Source organism: Corvus moneduloides, chromosome 3, assembly GCF_009650955.1.
Source record: "Corvus moneduloides isolate bCorMon1 chromosome 3, bCorMon1.pri, whole genome shotgun sequence".
NCBI lineage: Eukaryota > Metazoa > Chordata > Aves > Passeriformes > Corvidae > Corvus > Corvus moneduloides.
Genome location: NC_045478.1, coordinates 118,492,252 through 118,513,713, shown reverse-complemented (window position 1 = coordinate 118,513,713; position 21,462 = coordinate 118,492,252). Strand labels below are relative to the sequence as shown.

The 21,462-nt window shown below is 39.9% G+C and overlaps 1 protein-coding gene across 11 annotated transcripts in view; it reads right to left on the bottom strand.

Moving 5' to 3' along the window:
• USP34 (ubiquitin specific peptidase 34) overlaps window positions 1–21,462 on the bottom strand; it is a 112,633-nt gene that overhangs the window by 88,900 nt on the left and 2,271 nt on the right. For all 11 annotated transcript variants that reach the window (XM_032103737.1, XM_032103745.1, XM_032103742.1 and 8 more), the window contains exons 2-3: window positions 6,244–6,331; window positions 2,460–2,880 (exon numbers count right to left, since the gene is read on the bottom strand). In XM_032103737.1, the coding sequence (XP_031959628.1) occupies window positions 2,460–2,880; window positions 6,244–6,331 (509 nt within the window). The remainder of the gene's footprint in view (window positions 1–2,459; window positions 2,881–6,243; window positions 6,332–21,462) is intronic.

Below are 21,462 nucleotides of genomic sequence, written 5' to 3'. Positions count from 1 at the left end.
TATGAAGTCCTGAACAAGGGAAAGCCTCCTGCTTCCACATGAATGTTTTTCTTCTCCACCAGACAGCCCAGTGTAAAATGGCTTTGGCAAGCAGCTGAGAAGAGGATCCGACTTCAAGACTTGTCTGCTACCATTAAGAACAAAGCCCTTGGAGGTGTCTGCAGAGCAAAAGATAACAGAAACACTGCTAATTGTTACCGTGGGAAAGCCTCACATTGGGAATTTTTAAACGGCAGCCTAAGAGGCCATTTCTAGGCACAGTGAAACCTCAGTGGGTGTGATAACTCCATGAAATTGTGAAAATTCACCTCAAGAATCTAGAACAAGGAATTTCTAAAGTCAGTCAGAGTGGAGACTGGAGTCTGTTCCGGATCAGCAAATTTCCCTTTTTCCAGGGCAAACACAATGCTTAATGGGAAGGGGAGAGAGCTACAGCAGCTTCTCCCAACAAATTCTTGGCAGATTCCAGCTGTTCAGGAATCTGTTTAACTTACAAGTATAGATAATGCACTTAAACCAGGGACTTTTTATTTTAGCATCTCTTGAGGACTGAGAGCAAGCCTGATTTAAAATAAGAAGTGCTCTTGTTACTGGGACTAATAACTTGTCTCAATTCAACTAAGATGTGCTCTAGACTGAAATCCAAAATTAAATTCTAAACCTTAGTGAGTCACTCATGGGAGTAGAAAGTTTTGACATTAAATAGCTAACACTACTCTAGAGTAACAGAATCCTAGTGCTGTCCAAATACGGAAAATATCAATTTGTAAGAAAAATTATTGATGCTGGGACCTTTGAAAAGCAAAATTAAAAACCTCCCCCCCCCCCACCCCGCCCCAAAAGGTACACAAATACGGCAGGCTGGCACACCTCCATAATCCAGACCTGCAAACACACCAAGTCTAGCAGAAAGGAAAAAAAACTTCCCTTACCTGCCTGTATCTCAGGAAAGTGGTTTTCATTCTCAGCTTCCCCTTAACTTGTGTTTTTAGGATAGCTAATGAATGTATTAGATAATTCAAGTGATGTGTAACAGTACGATACATATATAATATACACATTAGTATGTCTGGAGTGCTGGGCATCATCACAGTACAGCAACCTACAGCAGATCTGGATCTAAATCACTCCAAGGCTGCACACCAAGGGAAAAAGAAATCCCATCAGGCACTTGGAGATTTTCTTTTGATTGTTTGGAAGTGAAATTCAAAGAGAAGGAAAAAACCAGAAGAAATAGTAATTTAAAAGAATCAGGTGGGATAGTCCACAGAAGAGCTGTTCCAGGAATTGTTCATTCCACATTCCTCTGAAGCCAGTCTTAGTACATGTCCCACAGGAGTGCAGAAGATAAATCAATTCACTTTATATCTATACACACACACACTTGAAACTACCTCTGTTAACTTACACCCATATGGCTTGGAGTAGGACAAGAACCAAAATCCAGCCCACCTAAAAAACCCACTGTGTAGGGGGTTTTAACCACATTTATGGTCAGATATGGCAGCATTCATTCAGTAAGAACTGATCAGATGTTGTGACCACCCTAACTTACATAATTATATCTGACTCAGCATCTTCTCATTTTGGACTTAAGTTTATAAAGTAAACTTCACCCCTCAGAGCTCCAGTGAGCTCCCACAACTCTCTAAATAAAAAATAAAAAAGAGTAGGTTGGCTGCACTTTAATTCTCCACTTTGACATTCTCAGAAGTTTGTTGGATAGAAGCTTTTCTTAGACAGTGAACTCTACATCTTCTTTGCATACAAATACTGTAAAATAACTGTTTACTTGTTACTAGACTACCACAAGTTGGATCAAAAGCCAACCTTTCCAAAAACGTGATGTTTCCACTAGGAAATGCTGACACCATCATACTCATTTCAGAAACTGTGATTTAAGCGTGGCAGGATTTTTGAAAATTTTTCTTTTTTTTTTTTTAGAGGCAAATAGGGAAGATGTGAATAGCAGCCATAACAAATATCAGAGAAAAACCAGTACCCTGGAACAAAGCAACCTGTGCAAAGCTCAGTTATTCCAGTTGATTAACCAGCTGTTCTAACAAGTTTGGTCTTGCACAAAGTCTAGTTTCTGAAGCTTTGCTTCTAGAACCACAGATTGCAATGAAAAGAAATTAATAAACTGTTAATGGGTTACCTTCTGGAAGAAAGGCTTCCTCTTTTTGCCTTCCTGTTATTTAAACAGTACAATAATTCAGTGTACAGTTCCAGCCAACACTTATCAATGTATTACCTATAAAAATTCAGCATATTTTAAAGAAAGTGGAAGAGTATGTGTCATTTTGAAAGTTTCTCTGGAAAGTTCTACTGAAGTCAACAGGAGAGCTGAATGTGCCCATCCCGTGTGAAAGCAACAAGCACCAAAAAAATCTGCTCATCAACGAGAACAATTAACCTTTCACCAAATAATTCCAGATAGACACAAGGAGAACATGTACCTCTATTGTGGGATGAGTATTATGCTTATAAGCTGTGTACAGAGGAAACTGAATCTGAAAGATTTTTGCCACACACAGCAGCAGCTTCTCCTTCTCATCAGTGCTCCATAAGCCAAAAGCATCCGTGCTCTTTGTGGGCTCCTCCTCGCTCAGGATACAAGTTCTTGCGGAATCAAACTTTTTCTCTAGAGATTTTTGTCGCTCTCCATTTTCTTCTTCGTGAGACTCTCTTTCTACATTCAGGGGCTCATCAGCATGATTACTCTGCTCTGGCCATGTTGAATCTATATTAATAGTGCAATGTTTACAGAGCTGGTCCCGCAGAGCTTGGACTTGGGCAATCACTAAGTTAATAAGCGCACAAACTACTTGGTTAAAGATCTCCAGATGTTTATACTCCTTGAAACAGCACAAACATTGTCTGTAAGAAAACAGAAGAAAAACATAAATAAAAATTCCTACAGTTAAAATCAGGCAGGTACTTAACCAAGAGAACTCTTCACATTAAAACATGTTAAACAACAAGTTATTTGACAGAATCATAAAATAAAGGAAATCAAATGAAACAGACTCTACCCAGGAGCAAGTGGGAGTCACAGAACCCTCCTCCTCGAGAACATCCCATTATTTCCAAATGCTTACCAAAACTATCAAGTAACTGTTATCATTGAGCAGCTGCTACAGCAAGTAAAATATAGAAAAAAAAAGTCCTGTGGGCAAGGTCACTGTGCTACTGAAGAAGTCACGTTTTTCAGTATGTTTCTGACTCCGTTTCCTCATCTGGCTTTCTCTGTTGCTCTTTACTGCAATAAATCATCCTGACATTCTTGTCAGCTGTGTAAGAACTCGTTATTGTTATTTTCAAATCAACAGGGCTCCAAAGTAATTTTATTTTTAATGGAGTATTTAAGTTCACTTCCTTTATCTGCATTTGCATGGTGATCCCATGCACATTGATATCCTTTATCCATCTAGGAAAAAGCAGCTCAAGTATCTTCAGTACTTTCTTCACTTGGCAGGCTCAGAGATTATTCCCCTGATTATCTACTGACACACTGCAAAGAACAAGAGGGAAAAACCCTACACCCTTTGACAATATCATTAAAAAAATCAATTAAATCATGAAGTTCAAAAACTCTAACATATCTCTAGTTGTGGGCAAGGATAACTATGTATGCCAAATAGATTCTGGGTGCATAAACCCTTAAGGTAGGTACTCTAAACCTATTGTCTGGGAACAGCTGCTTCTTCCATAACAAGCACTTCCCTCATTCTGAAAAAAAAAAAAAAAGGTGGAGGATATTCCTGTAAAAGGATTTAAATCCTGGAGAACACAGAAAAGAAAGCCATCATTGCATTGTCCTTACAGAAAATCAAAATTAAAGGCTACGTGCTTGTAACAGACTCTGGGAGATGGACTCAGCTCTTTCTTACTCAAATTCTGCTACATAAACTGGGAGCTTTCTTGCAGCAGAGATCTTCTCCACCTTCTGTTAGGTGAAGAACAATGGACTCCAGTCCACAACCAGAGTTCTGAGATATTAAAATAATATAAAAATCACATGTACCATTTCTAAAAGAAATCAGCAGACAAAAGATAGGGCGAGAAATCATCAATAAGTAGCAATTAAAAATTTTTCTGCAACCAAAGCATTTCACTGAGAAACTGGGATTACCAAATTTTAGTTTTTAGGGAAAAAAATCAAGAGAACCCAGAGCTGTGACAGGTAGAGGGTGCTGCCTCTCTTGATGGAACACAAACATGGCCTTGAGCTACAGCTCTTAAAGCACATACTTTCTGAATACAGACATTTATTTTTTTTTCAGTGGGTTAAACAAAAACGTAACATTCAGGATTCCCTAATTCCAGCACAGAACAGTGACTGAAGCAACTAAACCCTTTTGTTCCATCTTTGCAGGAAGAAAAATCCCTTTAATATTGTATAAATGGAGTGTGCCCTTACCCATGTGAAAAACACTCTTGCCATTTACTTGTTAATGTATTTCCATATTAACAAATGACAACAAGGGACTGCAGGCAAAACCCAGTGTATCCTCAAGCGTTTATCCTGGGGGAAAATTATGTTCAAAAGGTCCACCACTTATGCCTACAAATTACTGCCCACCTCGGGTATAACAAATCATCCTCAATAACAATGAAAACAGTCTGGTGAAGACTTCTCACATATTGGAGAATTCTTTTCCAAGACAGAGGTATGTGCAAAACCTCTAAGTCTTCCTCTGTTGGAATGTGGAGCTCACAGGAAGAAGAGCTCCACCAAAAATTGAGAAGATCAATAAAAAATGAGCATGCTACTTCTTCGAACGTAATGATTTCCAGAAGAAAGCTAAAATGGAAACACTACATGCAGATGGAAGAAAAAGGTGCTCTTCAGGACGTGTTGCCAAATGATCTTCTGAAGGAAAGCAGAGATTTAAACTGCAGGCAACAAAGTAAAAAGTGGTTTTTAAGGAAGGCCTGAAACTCAAAACAAGCAGAACTCTCAAAAGCCCATTTGGCAGAGTAGAGACAGGATATGAAATTAAAATGTCAAGTAAAACTCCTTCCTGTGACCTCTTTGTTAGATTCTCCTTTAAACAGCATAAGGACTGCTCTCCAGACTTCTCCAGTATGAAGCCACTACAACATATGGAAGGTAACAAGGAAACCAGAAGAAAAAAAAGAGCTAAATGTTATCCAGTCTTTCTTTTTTTTCTTCAGGTTGGATTTGTCAAGCTGTAGAACAGAACAAAACTCTGAACAGATGATGACCTGGAAAACTGGGTTGCAATTGTTCTCTGACAAACCTGGGATCTAGGACCTGTCACAAAATGACAGGAGTCTGGTTTCTGTGCCTGCTGTTTATTTTGATTTAAAAATTCCTTCTCTGTGTCTAAAAGTACATGGCTTTTAGAAGAAAATGAACTTAACTTATAATTTTTGGGCAAAATGAGAAAGAGGATGTTTCCACTTTCACAGGTATCCAAAATCCATTTTTTTTCTTTTGGAATCTTTTAAATACCCAAATAATGTTTTCCAATTTATCCTCTACATGCTTCCCCCAATATTTCTTATGACTTAGTGGATTCAGTTCGGTCTTAAAACTACTGCTGAACACTAAATTCCAAACATCTTTACTGTAGATTCTTTCTAAAAAGTAATATCCATATACTTCCTTGTGCTGAAAGAAGTAGCTGAGAAGTAAGAATAAACTATTCTTAAGCACAATAGCTGATATCGTAACTTCAAAGAAACAATCCCAAAACAGTAATTTAAATACTAGATTAAAAGGAATAATGTAGTTGATTTAAGACAACCATGTGCAAAGCATTTTCTTTATCAATTTAGTAGCTATGGGCTGCAATCCTTCAACGCCTTGACTCAGAGTATTAGGACATGGAGGAAAATTTAACATGATGGTTCCATTCAGTCACCTTTTTTTAAAATCTTCTTAGCCTACCCTGCCTCTGCAGAAGACGGTCACAAAATTTCACGTTAAAGCAGCAAGGCACATTGTTTGTCACCACAATATAGCTATTTGTTTTTCTACACAATTATTACAGCCTCCAGAATGCCAACTGCATTCAAAATATGCTTTGCCCAAAATGCACTGGGTAATGAGTTTATTTTTATTTTCTAAGTAGTAAAATAGCCTCTACTCCCCAAGTATCACTTAGCTACACAATAATAATTTGCTAATTCTAATCACCGTACTGTATTTTAAAAAGGGAAACTGCTGTTGCAATCCAGCATCCTCAGCATTCAAACTCAATCCAAAATTACCTTTGCGTCCAGGAATTGATGTAAGCGAATATCTTGAGGGCATGTTCCTTTCTGAGCTGCAAAGCATCACCACCTTCAATGTCTGATACTAAAGAAAACAAAAACATAAATACATCAGGAAGGAAAAAACCCAATGTGCAGTTGCTCTGTTCTTATTAGAAATTACCTTTGACAGCACAAAAAATAAATACTGAAGCAAAACCACATAGATTTGGTTAGAAGAGGTAAGGTTTAGATGCAAATGACTTGAAAACTCTTAGTGCACAATGTTCTTGAATACCACTGCAAAAATTCATGATTGAGACCAGACCCTTCTTGTAATCCTATTTTTATGAACTATTCCTCATAAGCTTTCTGGGAACCCCTATCTGATGTGCACTTTCAAGTATGAACTTTCAACAAGTTTACTCATTAATCAAATGCCTTGGGTTTGGTTTTTTGTTTTGCTGGGGTTTTTTTTCGCCCTGATTTTTAAATGTCTGCATTTGAGATGACCATGAGACCTCAATTTCCTTTTCCTGATCAAATAAAGACTGGGAAAAACAAGAAAACAAACAAAAACCAAACCACAACAAAACTACCAAGATAAGAACAATGTGCTGGGTACATATAAGGTTATTTCAGACTGAGCTGATGATTATTGCTTTCAAATATAGACACCTCTATCGTGACATTTAACCATAATGAATCACTAATCGGCAAAATGATAAAGGCTTACCACATTTATTACAGAGGAAACCAGAACAGTTCTGTACTGAGTTCAAACCCCGAACACTTCACTGAGGGATTATCAAATGCCCCACTTCCCTCTAAAAATGCTTCTACACTCAAATAAGGCCAACATCAGTAGGTCCACAGCTCCACTTACGCAGCACCTTATTTATATCCCAGAGCACTGGATTCTGTCTCCTGGCCACACACCTTTCCCCAACTACCAGTGCACAATTCTTGCTTCCTCCTTGTCTTAAATTTCCAAACACTTGTACAATTATCTAACTGCTACACAAATCAAGGTAAGTATTCCTTTTAAGTGGATCTTTGCATTTATAACACAACTAAGTTTTCATCTCCACATTTCACAAGAAATTTCAAGTATTACATGTTCACAAATCCACTTCACAAGCAAACTTTGTGGGAAAGGTTCTCGAACAGCAGCGAGCTCTTCAGAATCCCTGCCTCAACCTTCTCTCCAACCTCAGCCTTGCAAGGTCCTGTGTGATCCATCCACACAGGTTTCCAAAAACTAAAGCTAATGAATGTCTGTGGGCATGGATCAGAAAGAAAAGTTCAGAAGAAAACCACTTCACAGCATAATCACACTGAACAAATACTTACAACTTCCTTGAAATAAGGATATCATGTATGCACATACATCCACATTTTCATACATACAAATATAAAAACATCCCAAAAGCAGCCTCTGAACAGGATACCATCAGACTTTAAAAACCACTTTTCTGTCTCACTCCTGTAAGGCTTTAAAGATCCTACACAGCACTGGACAAAGCACAAGATGGAGAAGCAGACAAAAAGATGGGTACCACTCAATACCACCTTTTATTTTAAACACCACTAATTACCATGACAGCTAACTCTCTCAAGGCCAAAGCACAGCGCTGAAGAAACCAAGAACTCCATCACACAACTTAGATCCTTAGCTATAGATAGTATCTAAAAAAACAAGAAAACAACAAAAAAACCCCTGCCCAGCATCAAAGGTTCATAAATCTCTGTTTTCCCAATTTTGTCAGCATTGTTTCATTAAGATGAATTCCTTCAAACTTGACAGAAAAAACTGTTGGCAATTTAGTAGCAACAAAGCTAATTTTACCTTGTAGGATCTTACACATCCATTTCTAACACTTCTTTCATCCCCCCATCACCCTGATTAAACACACACTGTACCAAGCAGGACAGTAACTCCAACTTCCAGAGCAGCTTTTTCACTGCAAAAGTTTGAATCACTCCCAAACCTCCCTCTTTGAGATTATAAAGAACTGAAAGTTAAGCAAACTGGCCCCTTCAAAGCTACAATTGCCATGTAAAGGGGACAGAATAGAGAAGTTATGGAAATACTGAAACTAATGCCTCAGGTCAAAAAATAGGGAGGTATTAGCCCAAGTTGGAGAAACCTGTTATTTTCCTGTTTACGCATTCTACATCTCACACACTGACCAACTTCAACTGGTCTTATTTATTAAATCACTGCTAATTAATACAGTGGCTACAGACATGATTTCCCTTTGGGTTTCTGTACCTAGAAATAATACTGAGTTTATTCCTGAAAAGACAGGAGGCACCACACTGAGGCTGCAGTTTTCCATGGAGCTCAGCTAGGTCTGTGCTACCAAAACAGGCAGTGACACGTGGCAGGGCTTCTTCTCCTGGACCTTAGGTCGAGTTCTCTTTCGCTCCTTAGCAGAAATTATCTTGTTCACCTCTTAATTTGTGTCCTCACAACAAAATTTCAATTTTAGGCTTTTGAGTTCCTCTCCGAGTATCAGCTCTGTGGATACCCCTGATTTACAGCACCTCTGTTTAGGGATACATGCAGCTTGAAGTACAGAAACAATTGGTTCTGAAGCATTTCTAAGATTTTTTTAATTGAAAAAAGTACTTACAGAAAAGCAATAGGAACAAACACACTCATTGTCAGTCCTGGGCATTTTCTGATTTCTGTCAGTTCTGTAAGAACTTCCTTGCCACATGATTTCACTTCCAAATGATGGTGTCGGCCTCTCCTTTTAAATTAGTTCTCTTCCACCTTGAATGGGCCAGTAGTTAAACCAGACTCATTCAGTTGTGAATAAAGCAAGCCCTTTATTCTCTCCCATGCTCCAGCATCCTGCCATGCCTCAGAACCTCCTCAATCTGCTGCCTCCCCACGTTCTCACACTTTCACTGTTTCAAATCCAGCAGTAACAACCATGTCAAACTTTTCCAAAAACTTCTACTTCACCCAGCCTCCTTCCTGCAAATTGATTTGGTAGACAGGACTTCTCCCTAGTTTCACACCTAAGGCAGTGATTCCCACAGGATGCACTACGGTATCCTTGTGCGCTCTGAGAGCCTCTGAACCTCATCAAAGTGGCAGCCTACGTGCTCTCCCCAGTAAGAATTGATAATATGTGCCCCAGAGCTTCCCAGCCACGCATTCCAGGATCTCTAAGTTTCTGTCTCAGCAGTGGCAGTCCGATCCTAGGCTCAGCTCCTTCGTGTCTGCATTGGCTGCTTCTTTCTCCAGGCACTCACAAGGCAGCAATATCAGAGATGTTCTCCTTCCCTATCTCTAAGCTCAACCTTCTCCTCCTTCCTTAAATTTGCTCTACCAAATCTTTCTTCTCAGTTAAAGCCTCTTAAACCTTTCTACCCTCCAGTTTCCCTCTTACTTTCCAGGCACACAAACACCTTCATCCTGAACTAGATCCAATTCCACAATCAATATATCCCAGTTCAAGCCCACACTAAAATGGCACCTATAGCCATGCATTTCAAACACCATCAGCACTCCTGCAGGAACCCCGAGAGACAGTGAGGGAACCGCACAAATCCAGCTTCCAATCCAGCTGAAAACTACCCACATTCTTGCTGGCTTTGTAAGCCATGGAATACTCAGGCTGCCAGTTTGAGAGCAGGGGAAGCTAGGAAATGTGAGGAATGTGAAGCTGGGAGAAGTAAACACCTTTGCAGTAACCAGAGTTGTAAAATTGCCACACCCCATCTGGAACAACTTCACCCCAATATTGCTCATCTGTAGGCAAAGACGTGGTTACTATTAAAGTCTCAAAAAACCAGAACACTGAAGGCTTTAAACAGATCCATCCAAGACAGAACTAACCAGCAGAAAGAGGAAGAGCAGGATGTAGGTAAATTCCAGCTAAATATATTCTACCAATATAATGCAGTAAATGGGGTCTTTCCACATACTTGCAAAGGCTCATCTCACTGAGTAGTCACAAGATGGTTTAGAGATCTTTTTATCACAGTAACACCACAGAAGAAAAAGCTGAGCTGCTTAACTAACCTGATTTAACATCATCTAGTCTGTAAGTTTTCAGATATTCTTAAAAAAAAAAAAAAAACAAACAGACTGACTTAAAGCATAATTGTTTATTCAAGTAGCTGATGAGAAGCCAAAACACACAATGGTCAAAGTAAAAATGTAAAACATTTCATATTAAAAAAAAAAATTAAAAAATAGTATTTCCTTGCTGTTTCCCCAGTCTCCTGTTTTACTTGGCCAGCTTTAAATGAAACCTTGGGTGATTTACCTAATCTTTCACAGAAGGGTGATTTGCTAAAAGTGTGTTACAGTACTAGAAACAACACTAGCTCCCAAACACAGAAAAAACCCTGTAAATAAATTGACTAAACCAAAAAAATGACAGAAGATGAGAAAAATACAAATCAACTGCAAAGAACAGGGCAATACAATTTCAGAATACAACTGTGGCCAAATGAAGCTGAGCTCCTAAGTGCATTTTTAGCAAGAACTTCAGAGCTAGAGGAACACACTGTAATTAGACCTCAAGGACAACCATCATGCTGGACTTGTGGGGAATATCTTATATCCAAAGGTCACTTATCATACCAAGTACAAAATCAAATGGCAAGCAAAAATAATCACTTTTGAAAGCATACTTTCTCTACTTTCAGAAACACAACCTAGTCAAAAGTAAATAACACAAAACTCTTTAAAATCTTTAACTCTAATTTCTCCATATTCCAAACTGTAACGAGGTCCAGTTGCATATGGATTGTGTTCCCTCCCCCTCCTCCCCCAAGCCTCATCTGATATCAGCTTCACATGGGAAAGACCAGATCACTTGCAGAATGAACATTATTCTCAGAAATTGTTCACCGGTACAGAATAAACAGAGGAAATGAGCCATACACTAAACAAAACAGCATTAGGAGCAATAACACTAATCTTGTCAGAAATATATATGTATATAGATATAAAAATGTGTAACTTTTTGTGTGAGTACCATTGTTCGCACAGAGAACCAGCACATTTTTTTCAATGCATTGAGATGTTTTCAGTGATTAGTAGGGGGTTTCTTTTTGCTTAGGATCAACAGCATGTAAGATGATAGCCACAGAGTTCAGCATCTCCCATTCCCTTTCTACTTTCACGTATTAGAATTACTTTTTTTTATTATAAAGAATTTATGACTGCCTTAGATTGATTCACCACAGTTCTTCCCGACCTTTATTGGAGCCATCCTTGACAAGTATTTAATAGGACAGCATCAGCTTGAAGTTCAATGGCCAGAGTTTAACTGTCCAGACTTCCCTACAACTTTTCAGTGAGGAAAAAACGTCGTCTTTCTACCTCTCTGTCTCCAGAACACAAAAGCATCCCAGAATACTGACTAGATATGCATAATAAAAGAGAAGCACAACTGCAGAATGTACTAGAAAATACAAAAAGTTAATTCTTTGGTATTAGAAACACTGTTCAAATGTCAGGAACAATCAGATCTGTAACCCCCAAACACTACAGCAATACAATTCTATAATGGCCTGGTTAGGGTGCTTGAGTGCCTTTAACGCTACCTTGATGATACTCATCACACCTCCAGCCCACAACACACCTCAACTCATTTTAAGTCTACATCAAACTCTAAACTTCTTGTATTTATAAATATTACAACTCGGTAAATAGATTGCTTTCCTGCAAGATTTTGACTATGAAGTATACAAATATTAAAACACAAATATCGTGAAGACAACATAACGGCTTAAGGACAGGAATTAGCAACTTTAAGAGTCTCATTTCCTTAAAAAAAACAAACTGTACTTGTGTCAGAGACAAACTTTTGAACAAAGGCAATTTCAACAAATCTGACAAAGGTTTGCAAGTCTAAACAATACTGTGTTCTTAGGAATGGAAATACAGGAGCTACTCAAAAGAATAAGGAAAAAGCAGTTACAACTGGTGTCCCCAACATCATCTGCTGGTTATTCAGCACCTGAGTAATTCCTCACAGCTGCCATGAGATCAGAAGCACCTAAGGAATTCTAATTCAGTATTCCAGTGCACAGCACAGTTGCACAAAGAGCAGAACAAGCCTTGGTATGTTCATCAACCAGACAGCATTTCTAAGATACAATTTCACCAGAACAGGGAAATCAGCTGACCTCAGGTAACCGCTACCTTTTATCTCCTGTTTCTCTGCAAACATCAGCGAGTTCTCTCTTTCAATCTCTACATTTCTCTTCCCATCCCACCTCCCTTATCTTCTCCAGCAAACACCTGTTCTCCTTTAATCATAATAAGTTAATGCAGTCTGGAGCAAAACAGCAGCAGCTGGCTCTGGGCAGCTGTATGAAATTGAAGAATTGGCACCTTGCAGGAGCGATGCCACCCTAAAGTTTTCATCATGCTAGGTCACGTTTGCTTTGGGTTAAAATGCCCCCTTTAGAATGGCTGCAGAAGTCTACCTAAGCCAACAGCTGTCCTTAAGAGCATCTGACAACTTTCACCTTCCCAAAGAGAACTTGCCACAGGCACTGCTTCCAGGAACAGTTCCACACTGTTTTAAATGCAGTTAAATGCTAACGAGCAGACGACACCCAGATTTACCCAGCACACTGGAGCTGGGTCTACCCAGAACTACCCCAGTCAACTACAATCTAAATAAACTCTTAGATACAGCATCTTAAGTGTAAAACAGCACGAGCCACGCCAGGTCCAGCAGCAGCACTGCACCTTCCACACAAAGCCAAGCCCAAGTTGCTACACCGTGTAAACTCACACTGTTCCCACCCAATGAGCCACAGCTCCAAGTTCACCAATACTGAATCCAAGAATGCCTAACAGTGGAAATCTGGCCTGGATAAAATGGGAATGTGAAATACGTAATTCAGGTTGGATTATGCCAAGGACTGAGGAACAAGCAGTATCCCACGCAGCACAGAATGGCACGGATACAGAGAAGGAGGAGACTCCCATCAAAGGTTCAAAGAGCAGAATGTGCTTCCATCAGTTAAACACTGTGTAATGCACATACAGCCTTTCTGATCAAACACCAGTAGGAAATGGGGTAAGACCAGCTTGTGGAGTATCTGGCTGGGAATGGAATAAATGGGGCCAAACTGCACCTTGCTCTGGCTCTGCTGGCCCAAGAAGAGTCTCCAGGAGTCTCCACATTGTCCTTTTCATACCCCCAGCTTCTGAGAGGGCTCCCCGGGCCCAGCACAGCACAGCAGGAATGTACAAAGCTGCTCCCAGCCAGTGGGATGTCCACGCTGCTGCATTTCCATGGAAGCCTGGCAGTACAGCAGGGCTGAGCCTGGGCCCAGGAGCGTTCATCAGCACTGGTTCCATGTCAATCATATCAGACAGAAGGAGTCTCAAGGATCTGTGGGATCTCTGCACCTCCTAATGCTTCTGTTATCTTGGAATTCTCAGCAGACAAGATATTGCAGTCCTCCCTCTCCAGGGAAAGGCAAGTTACATATTACTAAGGAAAAAAAACCCAAAAAGCAATTTCAAAGCATCTGTGCCACTCATTGGAGTTTAGCAACAGAAAAAAAAAAAAAAAAAGAAAGAAAAAGTAGCAGTCTTATTTCAGAGTCCTATTTTAATTCAGGATTGTGAATTGTCTTGGACTCCAAGATGTTACAATTCTGGGAAGACTGTGGTTTTTTCTTTATATTGAAGTCGTCATAGTTCCTCTTTTAATTAAGAAAAAACCAACAAAGCAAAACCAAAAAAACCATCTCAATTTAGGCAGTATTTCCACAATCAAGTCTGCCTGACATCACCAAAACACATACTAGATGTGCAAAGTCAGGCTGCCCATCATAATATTTTGACAACAGCCACTGCAAGTTTCTTAAGGAATCAATGCAGGATTGAACAAGCACTGCATAATTCCAGCATTTCCTAGCATATCACTAATTATCCCAAGGTAAATTTCAAAGCTAGGGCTGACACCGACACTGCCAAAACTACTGCTCAGATAAAGGATTGCTTGCTTTCAGTTTACAAGAGAGTACTTGCATTCTTTCCTTTCAATAACATAATGTATCAGTACTTGAATGACTCTGCATTTGAATAATTTTTCTCTAATACTCCAGCTCTGGACTTCTTTAAAAATACTCCTTTAAGGTGAAGACATAGAACTCAGTCTATCAAACTACTTCGTAAGTAAAACAAAGATTTAATTACATGAACAAGGTTCCAAAAACTAAAGAGGTTTTCTATTAGTCTTAATTAGAAGTAGCAAGGAATGCAAAAATTAAAATACCTACTCCAGGAAGCATTCTATTTTCAAGAGAGAACTTTGCAAATTAGTTCAGCTGTACTACTTGGCACGCTGTGAATCAGTTTCAGACAACAACAGCAGCCTTCCCCCACAACCAGAAAGAAAAGGCTCACGACTGAGCCACCCTGGCCCATAAGAAGCAACAGATTACCAGTAGATTTACAACAAAAGCATGTAATGACTGTGCTCCAGGTTTCAGGGACAAAATCTGTGAGAGGCAAATATGATTAATTCATTTCTTACAAAGTATATTTAAGCCTCCTTAAACAAGGAGATGAGAGGTAAATGGGCAATGGGTCATTATCCTCAATGGAGCTTCAGGCAGTTCATTGAAAGCCCAGGAAGAGCTTGCTCAGCATTTGAACTCCAAGGCTTTATTTGTTTCCATCAGCACAGGTGCAAGCAACACTCATTCAGAAAGGACAATAAAATCCTGAGGAAGGATAGGCAAGCAATAAAGTCACTGTCTTTCAACTTTCAGATACACACTCAAATTTTGCATTCCTTTGTGCCTGATAATCTGTATTTAGTAAATCTCTCAAACACACAATGTATTAGGTAATTTGCTGGCTAAAACATATAATTTTTAGAAGATGATGGATTGAAAGAAATAAGAGAAATAAAAAATAAGAGATGGCTGAAGGCAATGCATGGGGTCTATACAAGTACATCCAAGACAGCAGTGAAGTTCCCTGACAAGCATCCCCCACAACCAGAAAATGTATTTACAGATGCCATTTTGATATAAACAAATGTTTTTACAGGTCTCATATCAGCAAGTACACATGGGGCAGTATCTGTAGCTATGGCTACACAGAGTTCAAATCCAAGTCACTCTGGAAAGACTCAAACTGGCACTGTTGTTCAGACCATCAAGTTTCCAAGACACTGATGGAAACTGATTTCAATTTCTGATCAGCTTGATCAGACTGCATCTACTCTAAATATTACATCAGCAGATCAAGCACTGACACCTGTGACTTGAAATACTGTGGTATTCAAGTTTCACGTCATACATTAAGGAAAGAAAGTAGTTTGGAGGAAAAAATAGTTCACCTTTAAGTAAACCAGCAACAGTTTGTTGTTAACTGTGAAAGAAGTCAGAGACCAGCCAACACAGACAAGGATTTACTTCACTGACTGTCCTTCAACTAAGCAGGAGAACTTACTTTTACCAAGCTTTTGAGCTCACACTCCCCAGTGTTATCCCGTAAGTTCCAAGAGTGTAATCCCACCATGCACCTCCTGTCCAGAACACAGGTGCCTGACAAGGGTGGATAAACTGTGCTACACATGCCTTTCACAGACAGCCCATTTCCCAAATTCCTCAGTAGATATTGATATTCTGGCCCCTCTACAGCTTTTCTGGAGCTGCCCTCCCAAACATGCCACTGTCCATTTCCAGCACTGTTCACAGTTTCTCCAAGCAGATAGAGCACAGAAGTGAAAGCACTGTCAGTTTTGTTGATGCCCACGGAGTTCAGAATGAAATCTGGTGAAGAGATCTGCAAAGAACAGAAACTACTGGCAGAAAATGACTCTGTTTTTCAATTCACACCCACTTAAAAGTAATTTTACTGCTGGTGAAAACCATGGGGCTTGTATTGAAACCTAAATGATGAAGAATTTAATAGTTACATGTCACAGAATAATAAATAGGCAACCGAACACTTCCTAAAGATGAAATTAAACTCTTGATAAAATTTATCAAATCCCCCCAAAATGACCTGGGAAGCACAATAGAAAGATAAAGACAATGACTGTTGAACAACTGTAATGGCACAGCATTAAGCATGTATCTCCTGCTTCTATACACAATTACATAGATTAAAAACTCTCAAGTGGAAGTCAGTGCAATGAACTGGAGGCTTCTTCAATGTGTGGAAAGCACAGAAAAAGGCAAAAGAAGTTTTGCCACTCACCTCCTTGATGGGAACCAATGGTCTGCAGGGATGCTGATCTAGAAACCAAGTCTCAATTGTCACGGGTTTCTCAAGTCTTATTTACAGCCCTTCTACAAATTAGCTGAATAAAGGTCAACTCCCAAAGGTGCATTTTCCACAAGGATTTTTTCTGACTAGTTTCAACTTCTTCCACCGGTTGCTCCAGCACTAAATCTCATGAGCAGTTCTATACAAATGCACAGAACTGCAATGCACTTGAACCAGAGCTCCCTTGAGAAGCTCACCATCCATCAGACGCACTGGATCTGAACAATTCCAGAAATAAGACTTTGCAAATCTACAAACGAGCTGGATATTTTTACTAAGTGACAAGAACACCACAGAAATCCTCACAGTTGCATGTCCATGTTTAGCATTCAGATTGCAAATCAATTCCCATACAAGGAAAGGAACAAAGCAGAAAGAACGGCTTCTCACCTCTTCACATTTTCAAGAAATTGCCAATTTGCTGCACAAAATGAAAGAAGAAATCACCTCAATATCAGCTTAAACAACAGAAATTAAATGGCCACAACTCTGTTTAATTGCAGCATGCTGTTACTATGAGCAGCACTGAGTAATCAGCACAACCACTTGCTCCTAAGGATGGTAAGAATCTTTTTCACATTGTCCCAGCATCCAGACAACTACAAAGGTGTAGCCTGGGCTACAGAAACCCCTATTAGCTACCTGAAAAGAACTCAAAGAAGTAAACAGATCCAATAAAAGGAACCAAGAAGTAACCATTGCTCTTCCCTCCCAATCACTTAAATGCCAAATCACAGCCTGCTCATCGCTTGGACACAGAACACGATTCCAGGATTTGCTTTTCTGACTCAATGTCAGTTGAACACAGGAAGACGGGAGCAAACTGCAGTGACATGGAGAAATCAAGCAGCAAGGAGTTAAAACCTGTAACACAGAAAGTCTGGATCAGCAATTTTACTGTTTAACACGGAAGAAAAAAGAAGCAAAAAGGAATTCTATGAATTAAAAGAATGGGCGAGGCTCATAATGGCCTGAAGCGTCTCCATGGCAGACAAAACCATCAATCTCCCAAAACCAAGGCATCACCTCCAAGGCAGGCCGAGGGAAATGGAGCCAGGTCTGCTCTCCAAGATCCTGCCCCCTGAACCCCAGAGTGACACTGAGCCCAAGCATCTGTAGTGCCCCACTACACTCTGCACCACCTCTGTATCCAAGGATAGCCCCAAGAGCGGCTCTGGTAGAAGAACTGACACCAACAACATCCCAGATAGCCTAAAACACATTACCTTGGACTTGGCTCAGGAATTGCTTGAGACTTGGGTGACTTGAAAACTACCCTTGTGGAGGGAAAGCAATATGGCACCAAACACATCAGAAGAATAATCACACAGGAAGATTTCCTACACGGGAAACACAATGACTTCTAGCTCTACACTGATCAAGTATCTTTTGAATGTGAAGCAAGGGATGCTTTTCTTTTCCTCTCTTGCTCTCTTCATTTTCCTTGAAGTTATCCACTAACTAATCCACTCCACAGTGGTAGAGCCTCGTGGCTTTGAGGATATTGTTCCAAGTACTTATCCAACAGAAGATTTCCCTATATACAAAGAAAAGCATTTCAGTAAATACTCGTCAATGGTCTGTAACTCACAACAAAACTCAGCAGAATGGGATTTACGTAACTCGTCTTCAGCATCACTGATCAAGTGGCTTGAGCAATGAGAAGGAACCAGTTTGCAGCAGCCTGAACAGGAAAAGTCTCAGGACAAAATCGTTTCTGATCACATCAAGTAACATGAACCGAAATAATTGTACAGAACAAAAGCTGAAATATCTTTCCAAAAATAGAAGCCTTTTAGCTACGAAAGTGACAGAGCTTTTCCTTCAATTGCTTTACAACTACAAACAAAACAACTTTGTCTTAGTGTCACCTTCCCTTTCACTTTAGAAAGTTCACAATTATCAAGGATACAAGTTCCTCCTTCCATTTTTTGCCTCTGTTTACTCCAGTTCATTTGGAGTAGCACCTCAGCACAATCCACAACTGCAATTTGGCAGTACTGCTATAAATAAAAGGTTCTTTTCATTTTCCTTTAAGCCTGGCGGCTCATTGCCTTAAAAAGGGCCAAAGCCAAAAGTAAACAAGAAAAAATTACTGAATTTCAGTGTTATAAACAAGTGACTTTCTTTTCTTCAACAGGAGACAGCAAAGATCTATAAGGCTGGGCAGTTACCCCAATAAATCCTCCATGGCATCTCTGCAAAGGTTCTGAACATGGAAATATCATTTAAGGGGGGGAAAAAAGATGAATCTTTTAAAAAACGCAGGAAAAAAAAGGAAAGAAAAAAGCCATGCAACAGAGACAATTTCTACAGTTTTGCACAAGAGGAATCATCAAACAGCCAAATGAAACTTTAGATCTGCACAAAACACTAGAGGTAATCAAATAATCAATCCTGAAGTTTACAGGTAACCACTGAACAAGTGAGAGCAGCTCTTGGAGACCAAGTGATGTTAATGATGCAATATTTGTAATAATTTTATAACACACCCTCAATATTTGAGTTCTCACAGCATAAAATATTGATCCTCTCCAGATCCCAAGGAGCAAACTGAATGCTGCAATGTTTCGGAATACAATTTCTCACCTACCTCAAGGTAAACATACCCTCACCCAACCTCCAAGGCTACTCTTTGTACCTCCTACATGCCAAAACAACATGACAAGGAGTCAAGCCAAGAATCTCCAGCATCCAAATACAGGGCTATCCTGAAACTACACAAACAGTAAAGCACTCCAGTACCTCAAGGGTTTTATGGACCTGATCATTCTGGGAGCAGTTCTGCAGGCCAGCTGACAGTGATAACAGACAGAAAACAACAGTGTGAGTCCACATTCATCTCCTGTGCTTCAGTAAACTGGGGGGGTGTTTTGGGTTGGTCCTTGGGGTTTTTTATTTTTCTGGTTTACTAAAGAGAAAACATAAGGTGAAAGACAGCCTGCAAGCTGGCATAGTAGAAAAACATCTAGAAGGCTCTAATCATCAGTGTGAACTGATTCTATAAGATTTTAGAGATGATTGGAAAAAAAAAAACCAGGCTAAAGAGGTAGTAATTAAAAAAAGTGAAGCAGAATGCTGGGAAGAAAACAAACTTTGTTCCCAGAAACCAAGAACTGGGAATAACCGAGGCCTACCAAGGTAACCTAAAACCACGGCTGCCACTACATAATAAAACCTATTTTTCCATGTTGTAATCTTTGTTTCTTACTTTCATAAAACCCAAACCAAACAAGAAGAACAAACCAAACCTAAACCAAAATCATCTACGGGGTTTTAAGTCAACACACATCAAGATCAGCTGCAGTCCCAAAGGGAAGCCTCATAGGCAACCAAGCTGAGCTGGGCTCTCTGGGACACACCACGGCCAGGACTGTGAGGACGCTGACTCAGGACTGGTCTGAGAACCAGACTGGCACTTCCAGCTAAGAAGAGGCACTCCCAGGCACACAAGGACAGTCTTGCACTCAACAAACACTCAGCACGGAGCACCACATCCTCAAGACTTGGGAGTGAAGCCCCCACAGGGATGGCATCAACCTACAGGCAGCTCACACTATGCCCATGGCTCCAGGTGGGACACAGCAACCTGCAGAACTCCTGTAAGAGACCTGAGACAGCAAAGCCCACCTCTGATGCTCCATTTCTGTATTTTCTGGCTCACTCTAGGGTTAAGATTATCTGGGTATCCGTGCAGTGCCCAGCAAAACAGAGCTGTTCTGATCAGGGCCTCTGGACAGCACAGAAATGTAAATATTACACAAGAACAAATGAAACTCAATATAAACCCTCCTAGATTGACAAGACCTGGCATCCAAAGAAACCAACGAATGCAAAGTGTATCAGGGTTCATTTTGGGATACAGAATGCTGTAAATTAACATAAAAGCACAGAATGTCCTCAATGCACTTTTCCTGTAAAATCTGTGCACATTTAAATGAGCCCCTACAATTAATGCCATGAGAATCTGTTCTTAAGCCTTTTGTAAATAAGTGGCCTTATCTTAAAAAACAGCCCATTGTGTCTTCCCTTTTTTCTTCTAATAAAGGCTACTAAAAATGTTTATATTGTGGAAGATTAATTAAAGAAAAATCAGACTCTTTATAGACTTCACTCCTATTAAACCTTGCCTGGGATAATGTAAATGATGCTAAGAAACCTACAGTGAGAAATTAAGACTGTTTGCTCTGATTGAACAGATTGTCTTACTGTGCAAAAACTCCTCTAAAGTCTGGGCATTTCATAGGGGAATTTGCATTTTACTGAGTTCCTGGATCAAATCATAACTTGAAATTACTACGTCTTCTCAGGAACTAACTTCAAGATCAGGGAATTTACTGGGTCTAACATGCAGATCAAATGCTGAAAATCAAGATGCTGCAAGAGAAGAAAAAGAAATATATACCAAAAAAACCAACACTGCTGATTCTGCCCACAGAATATTGCCTGCTTCTCATGCTTAAGCACAGCAATATATGTTAAATATATACATGCACACTTGCACACCTTTGGCCAAAAAAATAAGCTTTTCAATCCACAGGTTTCCAGTTCAGCACCTCAGGCAGCCCCTGAGTGCCACAGACCCAGGACCATTGACTGTCTGTGACAAAACCAGGCCTGAGGACCTGGAGTCTTCCCAGGACATAACCCTGGGCCTACACAAAGGTCACTGCTGCTGGACGAAATCCCCAGCTCTGCACACTGTTATGGGGTGTGGGTTAATACTGTAGCAGTTTGCAGTGGAACTAATATGCTTCTGATAAAAATATGCCTGTTTGTTGGCAGAGCTGCTCAGTTTCACCCTTCTGTCACCCATCAGTTGGTAACCTCTTAGGAAGAAAACAGGAGCTTCCCACGTGTTCCTTCCCAAACACCACGTTGAGAGCTGCTGTCAACTCCCTTTCCAAGTCACCTGTCATGCAATTGATACCAAATTATATTCTGTAAACATT